This window comes from Necator americanus, chromosome II, assembly GCF_031761385.1.
Source record: "Necator americanus strain Aroian chromosome II, whole genome shotgun sequence".
Taxonomy (NCBI): Eukaryota; Metazoa; Nematoda; class Chromadorea; order Rhabditida; family Ancylostomatidae; genus Necator; species Necator americanus.
In genome coordinates, this window is record NC_087372.1 from 33,348,763 (window position 1) to 33,364,945 (window position 16,183).

Sequence of the window (16,183 nt, forward strand, 5' to 3'; positions counted from 1 at the left end):
AATTTTGTCCCTTAGAGGGTCATTCTCTCCACTTTCCTTCTATTCTAGAGAAACACAGAAATGATTTGAATGTGTTAGACGACCAACTGACACGAACAAACGATTATCCCGTGTAACTAATCCACAACTCAATTTGTGACGAGAATGAGAAGTCTCACCAAGAATAAGTACACTGTTTATTTAGTGAACAGTAGTGTGATTCCGAAGTAAAAAAAGTATTCAAAGCAACCGCTGCACTCAGCAAACGTGCTCTTTTTCAGGTCTACACCATTGATTCTCCTCCGAACTTTGATCACTTGTTTTGCTCATAGGACTCAAGACAAAAGGTGTCTGGCTGCTTCTTTATCAACAAAAGACTTTGTATGCACTTGATGCGAAGAACCTCAAATGTGTCTATCGTTTTGTAAACTTCAATCGCATGTTTGACTAATTTGTGAGAAAAAAGGGGAAAGAGGAGAAGCTACACTGAAGAAGCGAGTAACAAACAGAGTAGGTGCGATACATGAAAACCACGTGTACTGTAAGTGACTGTAGTTTTGAGGCCGCGATTTACCTACTTTGACTTAAAGGCAGCGTATCACGAAATTGACGTGCTACGGAAACCCTAAGGAACCCATAGCGTTGGGTTGTAGATTGCTAAACCCCTAACTGTGGCACCGCTCATCCTTCCCTAATCGTCGTAGAATAATCTTATTTTCTACGAAGTACGTTAGAGCACGTCCCATTGTACACGTCCTGGTCCCCTCAGCAGCCTATTTATTGGTTTTACTTGAATAGGCTGGTGAGGAGGCATCACTGATCTTCGACCGCTCGCTCGGGAACGCGGTGAGTGCACAAGGGTGATGCGTTCCAACATAACTCGTAGGAAAAGATCTAAAAGGAAAAGCCAGAGATCAATTATGCCTGCTCATCAGCCTATTTAAAGGCATCACTCCACGAATCTGAGGTGGTACGGATTTTAGGTGGAGTATTCGTATACGGGATTGGAGACTATGGAGAGGGGGGTGATTCCGTCCATTTCTTCCTAATTGCCGTAAAAAACGGCCCGGAAGATACGGCTTCAGGCTTTCTGGCGCACTATTTTCTCCAAGGAGTTCGACGCCAGCCTTGTGCGGCGCCGCATCTTCCAGGCCGTTTTTTACGGCAATTAGGAACAAATGGACGGAATCCCCCTCTCCATAGTCCCATCCCGTATACGAATACTCCACCTGAAATCTGCACCACCTCAGATTCGTGGGGTGATGTCTTTAAGTACAACCAATGAACAGGTTGCAGAGGGGTTCAGAACGAGTACGACGGGACGTGTTCTAACGTACTTTGTAGGAGCTAAAGCAGTTTCCACGCCGTTTTTTTAGTACTATTAGGAGAAGTTAAGCGGACCGTGTGCGTGTAAATAGAATCCCGGGGAATTTTAAGCATGCCCCAGTCATGTCTCGCCAGAGAAATTAGCGATGGTGCGTAACCTGAAGAGATTCATCTTTATTGCTACCTAAATAGCTGACTCTGCTTCCCTACCGCTAACCATTCGCTGTCTCACAGGCTAGGATATATTCATGAGCTACTAAACTGTTTTCGAGAATCAGACAGATCCATTGGAATTTTGTGATGTGAAGTGAACTTGTAACCTTACAAGAAGCAGGAGAAATCCTCACGTGAAATATCAGAAAAAGATGCATCTAATACCATTAAATACGAAAATTCCCGTTGAAAAGGGAACATTCCAGCTTTCAGAAGAAACGGGAATGAAGATTATCGTTGTACTATAAGTTCCAAGCTTTTTTGTAGCCTAATTTATTTCCGGACAGAGAGACCTTCTGTATCTCTCACTTCTCGGAAGAAAAACAGTTCATTTGATAAGATTTCTAGACTTGCTGAAGGAAAAAATCTGGACTAAACTCGCTACCGTTTTCTTATTAAAACACCACACAAAATGATTAGAACGATTTAACATTTCTCCTTTAATTTAATCGGTAATTTTGACAACTCACACCATTCTTCTCCAGAAAGTTCCTTGTAACTGTATTGTTATTTACGTCTCTATGGTCAGAAGAGCATCTGGGACGGTTATCTGCGTCTCTACGAACGACTGAAGCGTGACCTCGTCGAGATATGTTCGCGTATCGCCCGGCATATCCACCGGACACGTAATCTATAGGATTCACTGTATGGGGTAGGCGAACGGATTTTTTAAGTTATTTTTCCTGATATTCTATTCTGTAATCTAATTTCTATTATTCTACTTTACTAGAATTCTATTATTCTACTGTACTAAAATACTATTATATCGCCTCTCAGAGGCATTCCGTGTCCAGTGGATATGCCGGGCACGGAGAATCCGTCGGGAGTCGGGACCCTTTTTAACATTCCCCAAGCGGGCCTACGCTGGGTTCCATAATCCACAGCCCGATCTCTCCGAGTTCCCTGGTGTTAATGAACTACATCAGTTTCGAGATACGCTGTCTTTATACGGTGTATTATTGCTTGAGACGATTTTCTGCATCTTCCCCGAAGCGTGTCCTCTTCAACTATAGCTTTTGCGTAGCGTTTTCGATCCACAGCAAGGGCTCCTACAGAATCCATCCATTCGTCACTATTCCATATCCTGCGAAAGTTGGCGCCTCGTCAGGTCGACAATGTCCAACAGTTCAGTGTTACAAACAATCCGAACTCCCTCTAGGTATTTGACCTATTTGGGTTGGGTTTTGGCATTGTGCTGGACAACAGCACTTTTTGCAATACTTGGGTAACTTGCGCCATGTAACTGCGCGAGCTATGCAATTCCTACGTGCTCAAAGCGTATGCCCGAATGCCTGACTGCATTAAGTGTGACCAAATATACCGTAAGCAGGTAGCAATCAGACTTGTATAAGTGGCACTTCTGACTCCGCGAGGCTGTCCGCAGAGTTCAGAGCCGGGCGGGGTGCGCCGTTTGGCGGCTCTGCCGTTTGGTGGTTACTGAGCGCACTGTTGTGAATAGTCAATAACCATCGAAACGGAGAGGCGTGGAACCGGGCCGCCTGCGCGGCTATGAACTCTGCGGACAGCCTAACCGGAAATTCTTCCAACTGCATAGACGCGTTCTAACAGAAAAGTGTGTCAGTGCTGGCTGGGAACATTCCTATCGAAAAAAAATCTGTCCGCGGACAAACGCGCCATGCAACAGAAATGCGTCCCCACTTTCGTTAGCACTCGAAATGTCACTGCGACAAATGCTAGGTCCTTCGCGGATTGCCACTGCAGCGAGTTTGCGCCAGTAAACCAACCTAGTGATATTGGATAGCACCAGTGAAGAAAGAATTTGAAGATGGTGTCGTTTCTAGCAGATTTATCTTTCCAATGACAGATATATTGTATACGGGCCCCGAGACAACAAAATCGTCAAATGCACTCTTTAGTGATATTTCCCTCACTTTGAACGTAATAAACTAAACTTGAAAAGGAAATTGATGAAGGATTTGTTGTTGAAGAGTTGTTTATGAGAATGTTTTGTTGAAGAGAGTCGCTCAGTAGGTAATTTTCCTATGAACGTTACGCGAATCGAGGCGTTGCAGGATCCGTTCGTGGTCCACACGTACTTCTCAGCTCGGAAACTCTCGAAGACATGACATTATCAAAAAGGCCGCACTTATAATAGTGTATGTTTCAGTACAAATGGCGACTTTCGTGGACAAAACTGTAATGGCTTGTACTTATGTTTACACAAAAGAACACGATAGCTCTGCAGCTTCTCACGAACCTTCTCTCTCTAGCACACACCCTCTCTCCATCTTCTGTCCCACTTCAGTCGTGCGTGCGAATTCGTGCTTAGAAATCTGAACGTTAACGTGTGAAGACAAACATAATTTTTCCCTATATTTTCCTTCAACCTTGGAAACAGTCTTTAATAATAGTGGCCTCTTCTTCTTCTTCTTCTTCTTCTTCCTAGCGTTTGTCCCGCGTTGTTGCGGGGTCCGCCTTTCTGCTTCTTGTTTTCCATTTGGTTCTATCCATTGTATCAGCCGTGCACAAACGCGCATCTATCATATACAGCTTCACACGGTCTAACCAGCGAATCTTTGGCCTTCCACGCGGCCTCACTCCTGAAACGTCGAGCCTCAGCGGTTTTGGCAACAGAATCTTCCTCTCGCCGCAGGACGTGACCAAACCATCTCAGCGTCCTTCATCTTCTCAGTTATCGGGACGACGCCGAAGGTGGAGCGTACAGTGTCGTTGGATACTTTCTCTTTTAGCGTTACACCTATCGTCCACCTCAACATCCGCATCCCCATAGCGTGCAGCACTCTTTCCAAGGCTTTCGTCGTCGGCCAGCACTCGCATCCGTAAAGGGCAACAGGACGCACAACCGTCCCGTAGATCTTCGACTTCAGTCGAACAGTGACTTTCTTGTCGCACAGTACGCTTGTTGCCATTTTCCATTTCATCCATGCCGCATTAACACGTGCTCGACCTTCTCGATCAATGTCGCCTGTGGAAGTCACTTTGGATCCAAGGTACTTGAAACAGTTCACTTTGTTTAATTCGGTGCCATCGACACGAATTGAACCATCCTCTATCCTTGGTCCGCACTCCATGTACTCAATTTTTGTTATGTTGAGGCGAAATCCATGTTGCTGCAGCCGATCCTTCCAAGACTGTACTTGTTTCCGAAGATCATCTCGAGACTCCGAAGCGAGCATGACATCGTCGGCAAAGAGTAGAGTCCACGGATGCTGCTTCTGGATTTCCTTCGTTATCATGTCCATGCACAGTATGAACAGCAGGGGTGAGAGGGATGAATCCCTGATGAACCCCTGCTTGTGCAGGAAATGGCCTGCTTGTTCCAGCAGCACATCGTACAACGCTGGTAGGCTTCGCATAAAGTAGCTTCGTCCACCGCACATATTCTTCTGGTACTCTGTGCGACCTCATGGACATTCATAACAGCTCATGTGGAACACGGTCGAAAGCTTTCTCGAGATCGAGAAAAGCAAGATGCGCACCGCGGTTCTTCTCTCGATGTTTCTCCACGAAGATACGGGCCGCATGGATAGCATCTATAGTGCTGCAGTCCTTCACAAAGCCGCACTGGTTGAGTGAAACGCTGACAATTTTCTTCAGACGAGCTTCCAGGACACGCTCAAGAACCTTCATCGTATGGCACAGCAGTCGTATAGGCCTGTACGAAGTGCAGTCAGCAATGTCTCCTTTCCCTTTCCAGACAGTCACGTAACTTTGCCAAACGTCTGGAGTCCGTCCTTCTGCAACGATCTTGTTAAATAGAGTTGCGAGCCACACGGACCCTCGATCTCCTAGCAGCTTCCAGACATCAGCAGGTATGTCATCAGGACCGACTGCCTTGTTCGACTTCATTTTTGCGAGGGCAGCACTGACTTCGACGGCAGTAATTGGTAGAACAGGACCCTCGACGCTGGGAAGAGTTGGGATGGGAAGATGACAGAACTCTTCGTTACACAAGTGATTGTAGTACTCTCGCCACCTCTCCAGGGTCTGACAAGAGCGGCGTAAAACGGCTCCATCAGCTCCCTTAACGATCTTGGTGTGCTCCACATTCAACGTCGAGCGATGACGCGCTCTGACTAAACGATACACTGCCCGCTCGCCTTCTCTGGTATCAAGCATGTCGTACACAGCCTTGTTGCGGTCCGACTTCGCCTTGGAGACTGCCTTCTTAGCCTCCCTCTTCGCCGCTAGGTAAGCACCCCGATCTTCAGGCTGACGTGTCCTCCACCAGAGCTTATACTTGGACTTCTTCTCACGAATTGCTCGTTGCAAAACCACGTAGCCTTTTGTACTTCGGGCTTACCTAGAGCCGTCTTTTCCAGAGTGTTCTCCGCGGTCAAGCGTATAACGCTGGAAGTAGACGACCACATTTCCTCTACACTTCGAGTAGGGTGGGGAAGTGTAGATGGAGCCACGGACGCGAAAAATAGCTCCTTTCGATCCTTCAGATTCCACCATTTGATGCGCTGTGTTTCAGTCCTTGGATGTCTCTTCCTTGGACGGGAGATTTTCAAGTCCATAACGAGCAGATGGTGTTGGGAAGCGACATGGTCTGTAGGGATGACTTTTGAATCCTGCAGAAGTCGGCGATCTCGTCGGCGTAACATCCAGAAATCTATTCGTGTTTCACGACCGCCGCTGGTGTACGTGCTCAAATGCGATTTTCTTTTCCGATACTGCGTGTTAGCAATGATCAAGTCACTTGCAACAGCATACTCCAGGATTCACAACGCGTCGTCGTTACGAGCTCCATAACCGTATCCACCATGACAACTGTCGAACCTGTCTTTCCGAGAACCGACATGTCCCTTAAAGTCTCCTCCGATTAGAAGTACTTCTACGCCTTATGGATTGGACGTACTGCTCCAGATCTTCCCAAAAGCACGCCTTCTCTTCTTCACTACAGCCCACCTGTGACGCAAGCAGAGACGACTCGCAATTCCACTTCTCCTGTGTCTACTTTTACAGCCATCAGGTGATCCGATAGTCGATCCACCGCTGTGACGCTGTTTCTAAACGACTCGTTCAATATGATACCAACGCCATTGCGATTTGATGTGCTGTGGTAGATGAGCTTGTAGCCATCGCCTAATTCCTTGACTTGGAGCCTTTCCAGCGAGTCTCCTGTACACAACATATGTCAACACGACGTTTTCTGAGACTGTCTGCCAGTTCACCACTTCTTCCAGTAAGCGTCCCAACGTTAAGTGTTGCCAAGCGCACTGGATGTTGCTGGCGATGGCGGACTAACTTCTTTGGCCGGCTCCGTCCTCTAGCCGGTAGCCCTCGCATATTTGCCACATTGCCCGGGCGAGGACAATGCGCGTTGCTTCTGGGGTACGCCCTAGCTCCCGAAGAACACATAGTAGACATTAATAATAGTGTCCTGATTTGAAAAATAGGCAAAGAATTTATGCATATAAAAAATGAGCAGATTCTGTGTTCAATCTTCGAGATTTGGCAATGGACGCAACGTATCGTCGGACGGTGGTGCTGGTGACAGAATTTCTGTAGTTTTGTCATCGCTAGGAACAGGCGTTGACATTTCTGTATCTTCAACAGGCTTCTAAAATTAGATTTCACTATGCTATTCAGGAATAACTGTGGAATAACGAAACTGCAACCTTTTGCTTGCCAAGTCTGAGTTTTGAGAGGTCAGTGGATGGTGGCTCCTGGGAGGCAAGTCCTCTGCTGGATACTGTTTGAAACCCGAATTTTCGTACGTCTTTTAATATTACGTCTACGCGAACCTTTAGCTTTCCTTGTGTGGTCACTCGAGTGGCTGGAAACGAAATACTTCCAAACTACATCAATCAAAAACAGTATTATATGTAATAATGTGATATAATAATTAACAATGGCAAGATACCATGGCGAGCCTCAGGCCTGGCCACATGGTTCACGTTCACAAACTCCGGTCTCCTGCCACGAAGTATTCCCATGACTTTTTGGTAACTTGACGAAGCCTCTGGCACAAAACATGGCACGATTCTTATATGCCTGAAAAAAACAGTGGAGCACATCGAACCGAGAAAAGTTGGAATCTCTAGAGAATTTCTGGTAAAAGAATTCACTAATATAGAACACGACAAGTGAATTTTAGTGCTTTTGGTTGTTGGGTAGTCGCGACGCAGAACCAGTAGCACAGTAGAATTTTGGTGGACGTAACTCTTCTGTCGTATAGTCAGGTGAAGACGACATGAAGAACGGTGGCGTAAGCAGTTGCGCTCGAAGCGGCGCGGTTTAGATAGCGGTTGGAATCGAGTTGTGACCATCGCGAACTCCACCAATGAACGATGGTAGCAAGAGTCCTTCCTCGACTCTTATCGCTACGCTCCGCCGCACCGCTTTGCGCAGTGCACTCATTATGACCATTCTGAGAATGACTGACAACACTTCGAAACTAATCCGTAGCGAATCTTTAACAAACGGAAAATCCTATGAAATATTCTCCTACCTTCCTGGGATAGTTGGAATAGGCAAAGCTCCGTATCCACGAACTACATCGTGTCCTAAGAGATCGTGCCCGTAGCAAGCGAATACTAGTTGCGGCCCTGCCAAGAAAAAAAGAAACAGCTTAAAGACAAAATTCCCGTAGGAGTCTCTCCGTGAATACGAAGAAGTGATGAGCTTACGACTATGCAAGTAATTCCGCTTACTAACCCAGAAAAAGGCGTGAGAACAACCTTGGTTGCACCGGACTTCCTTACGATGCAACTTGTTACGGGACAAAATTACAGACTAATTACAGACGACGATACGATTACGACGTAATTATAGACGCGTTGCGGATTCCCATAGTTCTACAACCCGTCATAAGCTGCATCGCGGGAGGAAAAGGAGGGATCGGTTCAACCAAGGCTACATCACATGCTTTTTTTCTGGATTATTAGTAGGAAATGAATATGATCACTTTAGATTAGGAGTGATCCGCAAGCTAGTCTTGGCAAACTCACATCTGTATGGATTCGTACTGGAAAACGTAGCCGATATGGAAAGATCAGGAACAAAACGATGAGAATCTCCTCTAAAGCACGTGGCTGACAACCCCTCAATGGCACCAGCTACATGTTTCCAGTCAGGACCGAAAGATGTCGAAAATTTTACGTACAGCGATGGAATGTCCGGAAACTGAAAATCATACTTTTAAGGGTTTATGTCAGTCGTAACTGTGAGAGGAGTCTGTTACGCGCACGCCGCGTCTGCCAGTGTAGAAGTGTAAAGTATGATTCATAGGAATAACTATAACGAGGGGTCAAAACGAGTTGAAGCAGGAACAGTTGCGCAAGTGGCTACGCTCGAAGCGGCGCGACGGAAACAGCGGTTGGAATCGAGATGGGACCGTGGCGAACTGCAGAGATGGGTGGCGGTAGCGAGGGTCCTCACACGACCCCAACCGCAACGCTCCACCGCGCCGCTTCGAGCGCAGCCGCTTGCGCAACTGTCCGTGCTTCATGTTGTTTTGACCTGACTATACTACAAGAAGTTCAGGTCACTAGCATTTACATGTCTAGCGCTGTAGAGTTGAGCAAATTTCGTTAAATGAGCTCCATCCCAGCTATATTCCATCCAAAACAAAAAAAAAAACGGAAGAAAACAAATCTGAAGAAGTAAAACAAAAAAGTAAACAAAATAGCGAACTAAACGAAGATAAAAAATCGGATAGTACAAAAAAGAAAAGACATGCTCTAAAAAAAAGACAGAAAAATCTGAGCTTTGCAGATTCGATGCGGCCATGGGTGCAAACATAAGTGCCGACGGCTATACGCACACTTTCAAAGAAATAGCACAACTTTATCCTTGCAGAACATTATTATGACGGTCGCCGAGGATAGGAAGGATAAACTGGGATGAGAGGGTCTGGCTCTGGTTGTATTGGTTTGTAATTATATATATATATATATATATATATATATATATATATATATATATATATAATGATATTAATACAGGGGGAAGAAATACACATATACCTCAGCCGATTCGACATGACCATTGATGAGCAGTAAGAATGCTTTTTCCTGCGACATTTCCCGGGAATATCGATTCTATTGAAATGGTGGAAATGTTGGTTGTAGCATTATGTGAAGGCGTCTGAAATGATAATGAAGAAATTTGCAACAAATTCAAGAAGTAATAGATTGAGCAACAGTTGTGAGACGACAATACTTTTATTAATTTTTACAACCTTTTAGAAGTGTAAAAAAAGAGGAGAAAACAGAGAACAAACCCTGATTTCAGCTGATTATACCCAACCTTATGGTCCTCCATGTATGTCGTCATGGCAACGCGCCAACCGACATAGAACACCTTTAGGAAGCTGGCACCACTGAATAGATTTCTTAGCGACAAATAAAATATTCCTGGATATTTTACGAATTTACAAAGTGTAGGAATACCATTCTAGGGGATTCTCGAAGAACTTCTTAGAAATAAACGGCAATTTTGTCCTTACCTCCTCAAAAATTTTTGTTTGGAAACGGAGAGAAAGTGTGTGTTTCTTCTCTAGCCCTTGTACTCCATGTATTCCAGTAAAGCTAGATAACTCGAGGGATTTCGTAGCTCTTTTCGTTGAGATTCTTATAACCTTGCTACCGAAATGCTATTCACTTCGCGGTTTCTCTTTGAGTCTAGGAATTTTTAGTTCCTATGTGTTATGTGTGGTGTGATTGGAAAAAAGGTCTTAGAACGTCCAATAACTGTATCATAAAATAAAATCTCAATTATGTCAGTTATTACTCAGTTACTCAATTATCTGATATCAGGAATATCAGAAAAGTGGAAAAAAATACCATTAACACTTATCCAGCAGCATTTCTGGACCGTATCGACGGCATTCTGAACGTTCACAAGGACTGTGGAGTATTCCAGAGATGGCGGGTGATAACTGCTGATTTTTCTCTAGAAATAGAGACAATTGTCAAGAATGAAAACCTGAGCCATGCATTTCCTAGCTAGGAACCTGAAAGCGTCCTGTGCAGCTACATGGAGATAAACGGTTTCTTCCAGTGATTTCAACCCTCGATGGTAAACACGCAACTGTTCCAACTGCTGCCTCTCACTCATATCTTCAATCCACAAATCATTCATCATAAACTCCTACGTCGATTCCAGGGAGAAGAGATGGAATAAGGTCCTCATAAATTGAACAAAATGGAATCTGCATCCGACTACGCTAGGTTCAGACGGAGATACAGTATTCATGTTTACTCGAGGTAAAACTGTTTTAATTCTGGATTTAACACCCTCAATATCCAGCATCGAAACAAGGCGGAGGATTCCGCGCTCCACGGAGAATTTGACTCCAATCCAATGACTTTGATGTGCAGGCCCACATTCTGTAATGAAGGTCCTTTAATGAGAGCTGTGTTTTCTTGTTGCATTCGTTTCGGTGTCCACGCAGAAGTTCCGGTGTTTATCGTATTTCTTGTACTTTGTGTGCTATAAGTTATGGGAAGGTTCGTTCAATGGAGTTCTATCTATTTGCTGCTTAGTTCGGTTCCTTGTGTCTCTGTTTAAGTAACAGTAGTCAGTGTTTCATTCCTAGTGGATTTGATTAATTGCTTTCTTAGGAAATAAATGAGTTCCTCAGTAAGATTCATTTTCCTTGTTTGTGTTGTAAATTCCTACCTATGCGATTGTTTTCTGCATTCATTTTCGAGATTTTTATTGTAAACATTTATAGAAGTGGTTTTTTACATAAGCAATGGCTCTTCTCTAAAATTCCCTTCACAATGTTTTTTAAAATTTCAAGTACTGTTGTTAAAGATGCTGGCCAGGTCCGTGTCTCGTTTGGCCGTCCTCTCACGGCGTGGGTATGCTGCCGCCGCCGGAGCAGCGGCCACTCCGCAGAAGAACACAGAGGAACTCCGGTTAACCTTCGCCTCTCCAGATACGGTAAGCTGCGTAATGCTGAAAAAGAGTAGTAGGAAATTCGCTTCTTGGGATTGTTCTACCTTTGATCGATAAGAAAGAACCTCTTTTCTCTTGTTCTCAATTGAAAGTTCTGAAAATATTTACCGGAAAGTAGTTGGAGTTCTCAGCCATTTCAGCATTAATGAGTCTCTACAAGTGAAGTAAATTACTCAAAATATGCCCATCAGTCGAAAAAAGTTGCTGGGGATGTGGTTTTTTTTTTTAAAGAAATTGGTTATGTTCAGGCATTCTACAGCAACGCAGTTGTCAAACAGGTGGATGTTCCTACACTTGCAGGTATGGTCGGTGTTCTAGCCAACCACGTACCCACAATTGGAGTTCTTAAGCCTGGTGTTGTCTCCGTCACGGATATGGACGGTAATTTTTGTATTCATTTATTAGTTCTATAGGTGATGTTTATTTACATCGTTACAAAAGCTTATTTCTGCTCTCTAGGCCGTAACGAACCAAACTTTGTCGTTACTTTTTGTTGTGGGAAGGGACTGAAATGGGAACCGGTTTTTTTTAGAACTAATGCTTCCTTTTTTTCGTTCTTAGAAATATTTCTTTCTTCTTGTTGTGTTCAGTGGACATTACTATCAAACTGCCACCAACACTAACTAATAAAGTAATCTGAAGAGAGAATCCTTGTCCGATATTTGGGAATCGGCACTCCATGATATTTTGATGTGTTTTACTGGCTTTTTTCTCCTTGGAAGCGCCATTAAGAAGAAAATCCGAAGTTTTTTATAGCTTGTCATCTGTCCTTTTTTCAAATTGAAGTTTTGGTCCTCAGCAGAATGCACAGATATTCAGGGTTTTCGCATCGTGATTGCGGACACTCGTAAAACTGTTGCTATAGCATATTCCTGAATTATTCCTGCTCTAATTATTGTGGTTAGAGCAGTGAAATGAAGGAGATAGTTACATGTTTATGTAACTGAGCACCAGCTCGTATGCGCTTATGAAAAGATGTGATTTTTAAAAGGTACTTGAATAGTTCAGGTAATGTATTCAAACTCTTCGTATCGTCTGGAACCCTGTCTGTGAACATTGATGGATCATGCCAAGTACTAGCTGAAGAAGTGGTCAAAATTGAAGATATCGACCAAAGTGTAGGTTTTTTCAAAAATTGGATAATACAATAGTTTAGATAGAACTATCTTCCTTCTTTTCTTCACTGGGCTTCTTTCTTTGTTCGTAGGCACATCCTTCAGGGTAGTAGCTGTTCATTAGCTACTGCTTGTACAAATTTGTGCTATAAAGACTTGCTTCTCTTATGCCTGTCGCAGTTAGAATGGCTGCGACAGTAGTTTTGAAGCTACATTGAATATTTCTATTGAGTTTCGGGTAAAGTGTCGTTGGAGGGGGCACTCAGTGATGCCTTTATTTCTCGAAGTAAATAATCAAATCAATCGGGGCCCTAAGGCCTCAGTTTCAATATAAATTATTTTTAATATAAATATCGAATGAATATTTTGCGCTTTTATTATAAGCATTTAACGTTTAATGTAAACGGGATTCTGGATAGGATTTCACTTATATGAATTACAGTATCTGGCAGGAGCGTTAGTTAGAGCAGTCACGGGTTTCTCGCAGATGTACATGGATTTTTCGCTTAGAAAATTAATGCTGATGGAAAATTTGCGAAAAAATAATTTGAAATGATGGTGCAATAAAGTTGCTCATGCGCAACGTGCATTTACTTCTTATGAAATTTTATATCGAGTAATTTTTTGTTCGTACTACAAACACAGTTCTTGTTTTTTTAAGCAGATAAGCAATAATTTCTTAAAGTCGTCCCGTTACGTTTTGTTGTAACTATAATGCGTTTTCGTGTTCTAAGTTGAACTCAACATTTTGTTAGATGATGTTTCGATAGGCCTGATTTTTTTCTACTTCTTCTCCGCTTTTATTTCTGAAGGTTTGGCGTATAAGAGTGTTTTTAGTCAAGTATTTGGTGTGTGGCTATATTCACGTTGTATGCGCAAATCAAGTTTCAGTATACCTGTATTTTTATGCAGCATTCTTATTATTACCTTAAAATCATCTTGTGTAACTGCCATTGAAACGTTAACATTTTTCAGGCCGCTCGAGCAGTGTTGGAGTCCGCACAACGAGATGCTGTTGAAGGAAGCGATTTATCAAAGGCTGAAGCTTCAATAAGGGCTGAAGTAAGTGAGCGGATAGGTGCAAATTCTGGAATTTTTTTTGTTTCTATGAAATGCAGGAATGTTGAGTGTGTTTATCCATGGGGTGGGCATAGGGCAGTCGGTAAGAGGTCAGCTGTGACTGCAGGATCGATGATCTGAAACTGCACTAGTACCGATCAAACTTTCAATTCATCCGGGGGTCGATAAATTGGTACCAGATTACTGTGGGATAAAAACTCTGAATTGATACATCGGGTGGTTCCCGCATTTCGTTGTATAGGCTAAAACGTTCAGCGTTCATAAAACCTAAACGATTCCGAATTGGTGTCAAACGCTTTGCCGCATCCCAGAGAGATTGATACGCCAACAAGTTTTTATCCGTGCACGATTTCGAGTACCTTTGTACCTTTCTTGATATGGTCTTTTTATTTGCGACACGGTTTGAGCGATATGATCTTGTAGCTAATTCAATTATTTCAGGTCGCTGACGCTCTGCTCAAAGCAGCTTCAGGACAACAGTAACGACCGTATAGATCGATAGTAGGCATCGTTGGTTACTCCTCTGTAGAGAATTTTACTTTTGTCAGTTTAACATAATTTCTTACAATTCTCACTGTATTACTGCACTGGAACTGCTTAGCTATAGGTTGTTGAGACCAGAGAAATAAATATGTATACACATATATGCGCTGTTGAGGACAGAAGTTGACATCGTAGAGCGACGGTGTCAGGTGGAACGGAAGGGCATTTGCTATGAGTTAGCACATGAGTCATAATAGTGGCTGAATAATATTCAGCGCCGGTCACACAGTCGTAAACAGTATGTAATCGGATTTGCGAAAAGAGAAAGGCTATGAATAATATACGGGCGACGTACGGACGCTAGACGGATTCTGTCAATGTTAGCGCATCTTGTCCTAATTTTACGTACCAAGGTGCTTCTTTTTTGTCTTGCAGCGTTGCAGAAGCTGTGTTTTTAGGATTTTTACGTTTCTTATGCAAGTATTCATGGGTTTTGTGTTCGTAGCATGTTATATCTAATAGACTTTGTTTCGATCGCCGTGAATTCTTTTCGTTTTGAAGATGTATACTTTTTCTTTAAAGAATCTATTATGTATTAATATAATGTAAAATAATCTAGCTCAGACGAAAACGACATGGAAATCATAGATGATTAAATAATTATTGTTTACACAGTAATTAGTCACACACTGCTTATTTGTTTTTGAAAAATGTGTCGAAATTTAAACACTACTCCAAAAGGAAAAGGAAAAATGAAAAGGAATCAAGGAAAGCGCTGAAATATTTGAAGTACCTAAAGTGAGGTGAAGTATGAGCGTTTTACCTATGCGATAGTTTTCTTCATGTTCTATTTCATATATTTTGAAATAATATACGAAACTATCCTAAGTATTCATTTAAAGTACAAAACACTGAAACAACTCAGTTGTTTACGGTAGCTAGTAGTTATAAACTTCCATTTTTCACGTGATTTCGAGGCAGAATTTCTCTCACTCGTTTCCATGAGTCGGATGTCGTTGCGATGTCTTATCATCTAGTCAGGTACGGATGAGTACGGTTGGGTCAAAACGATCTAAGCCGATGCAGTGGACAGTGATAGAATTCGCAGCTTGCGAAAGTTCCAGAACCTCAGTGGCGCACTTACAAGATTGCATGTTCTAACACGTTCTTACTTGTTTTGGAGACATCGGACAAAATCGTTACAAGTATACATCAACAAGTATACGAGTTCCATGCATAGGTATACATGAACGTAAAAAAGTAAGAACATGTTAGAACATGTAAGGCTGCAAACAAGTCATTATCTGAAGTTGCGGAGCTTTCGCAAGGTTTTACGATTCCTATACGCTTGTGATGCGTTTGCGGCTGCGCTCGAAGTGAGGTGGGGCCCTCCCTGGCACTAATCATCGGTCCATGTCCATGTGAAGCTAGCGGTGGTTCCAATCTGATCCCAATCGCTATGCTTCATGGGACCCAAGAGGAAAGCAGCCGCTGACGCATCCGCCCCGAGATTCAACTCGTTTTGATCCATATCGTATCTGATTTCGTAGTCAGAATCACCATATCTTTGTCCTAGTGGAGAAAAGAATGGGAGACAGGGAAAAAATGCTGAAATACCTGTAACTCAAAGTAAGTTAGTAAGTTTACACAATCGTTGTGATTTCCAGGATTTCTCCTTTTAATCTTAATAGCTACTCATATTCCTTATTCAAATGTTTAGGCAGAGTAACAAAAAAAAAACTGTAAATAAATTTCAAATCGAGTTCTTTTAATTCAAATTTCATCTCAAAATAAATTCATAAACTCTTTGAAAAAAAAATTGGTTTTGATGCGTGCACTTAGCGTCGTGGAGCGTTTCATCAGCATTATAGGCGAGAGTATTCCAGACCATCGTAAGAATGAATTTAAATCGTTGGAAGACTAATTTAGTTACTATTTAAACATCCTTAAAATCAATGAACTAACTAAGTCCAGAAAAAAATGAAATGAATGCTCACACTTTCACATCATGCTGTGAAGCATGCCCTGTTATATGGAAAACCATATAAAAACATAATCAATGCGTATTCATTGATATAAAATTTTCGTATTTA

The 16,183-nt window shown here is 42.8% G+C and overlaps 4 protein-coding genes across 5 annotated transcripts; 1 reads left to right on the forward strand and 3 right to left on the reverse strand.

The window, feature by feature from the left end:
- Positions 1–4,094: 4,094 nt before the first annotated feature.
- RB195_020282 (uncharacterized protein) lies at positions 4,095–4,880 on the reverse strand (the record flags this gene model as incomplete). The annotated part of the gene is made up of 1 exon (XM_064188518.1): positions 4,095–4,880. The coding sequence occupies one exon, from the start codon at positions 4,878–4,880 to the stop codon at positions 4,095–4,097; it is 786 nt and encodes a 261-aa protein (XP_064044399.1).
- A 34-nt stretch (positions 4,881–4,914) lies between these two features.
- On the reverse strand, positions 4,915–6,792 carry RB195_020283 (uncharacterized protein; the record flags this gene model as incomplete). 2 transcript variants are annotated; one of them, XM_064188519.1, is made up of 4 exons in its annotated part: positions 4,915–5,722; positions 5,804–5,942; positions 6,412–6,624; positions 6,678–6,792. In XM_064188519.1, the coding sequence occupies 4 exons, from the start codon at positions 6,790–6,792 to the stop codon at positions 4,915–4,917; spliced, it is 1,275 nt and encodes a 424-aa protein (XP_064044401.1). The 2 variants fall into 2 exon arrangements, with proteins under 2 accessions (XP_064044401.1, XP_064044400.1); XM_064188520.1 differs by lacking the exon at positions 5,804–5,942 and having other exon boundaries at positions 4,915–5,783.
- Positions 6,793–6,943: 151 nt separating this feature from the next.
- On the reverse strand, positions 6,944–9,530 carry RB195_020284 (uncharacterized protein; the record flags this gene model as incomplete). The annotated part of the gene is made up of 6 exons (XM_064188521.1): positions 6,944–7,066; positions 7,125–7,282; positions 7,370–7,500; positions 7,958–8,054; positions 8,457–8,631; positions 9,474–9,530. 6 exons carry the CDS (start codon positions 9,528–9,530, stop codon positions 6,944–6,946), a joined length of 741 nt encoding a protein of 246 aa, XP_064044402.1.
- Positions 9,531–11,268: 1,738 nt separating this feature from the next.
- On the forward strand, positions 11,269–14,090 carry RB195_020285 (uncharacterized protein; the record flags this gene model as incomplete). Its single annotated transcript, XM_013441814.1, has 5 exons — positions 11,269–11,397; positions 11,661–11,793; positions 12,421–12,530; positions 13,503–13,589; positions 14,049–14,090. The coding sequence occupies 5 exons, from the start codon at positions 11,269–11,271 to the stop codon at positions 14,088–14,090; spliced, it is 501 nt and encodes a 166-aa protein (XP_013297268.1).
- Between the last annotated feature and the right edge of the window lie 2,093 nt (positions 14,091–16,183).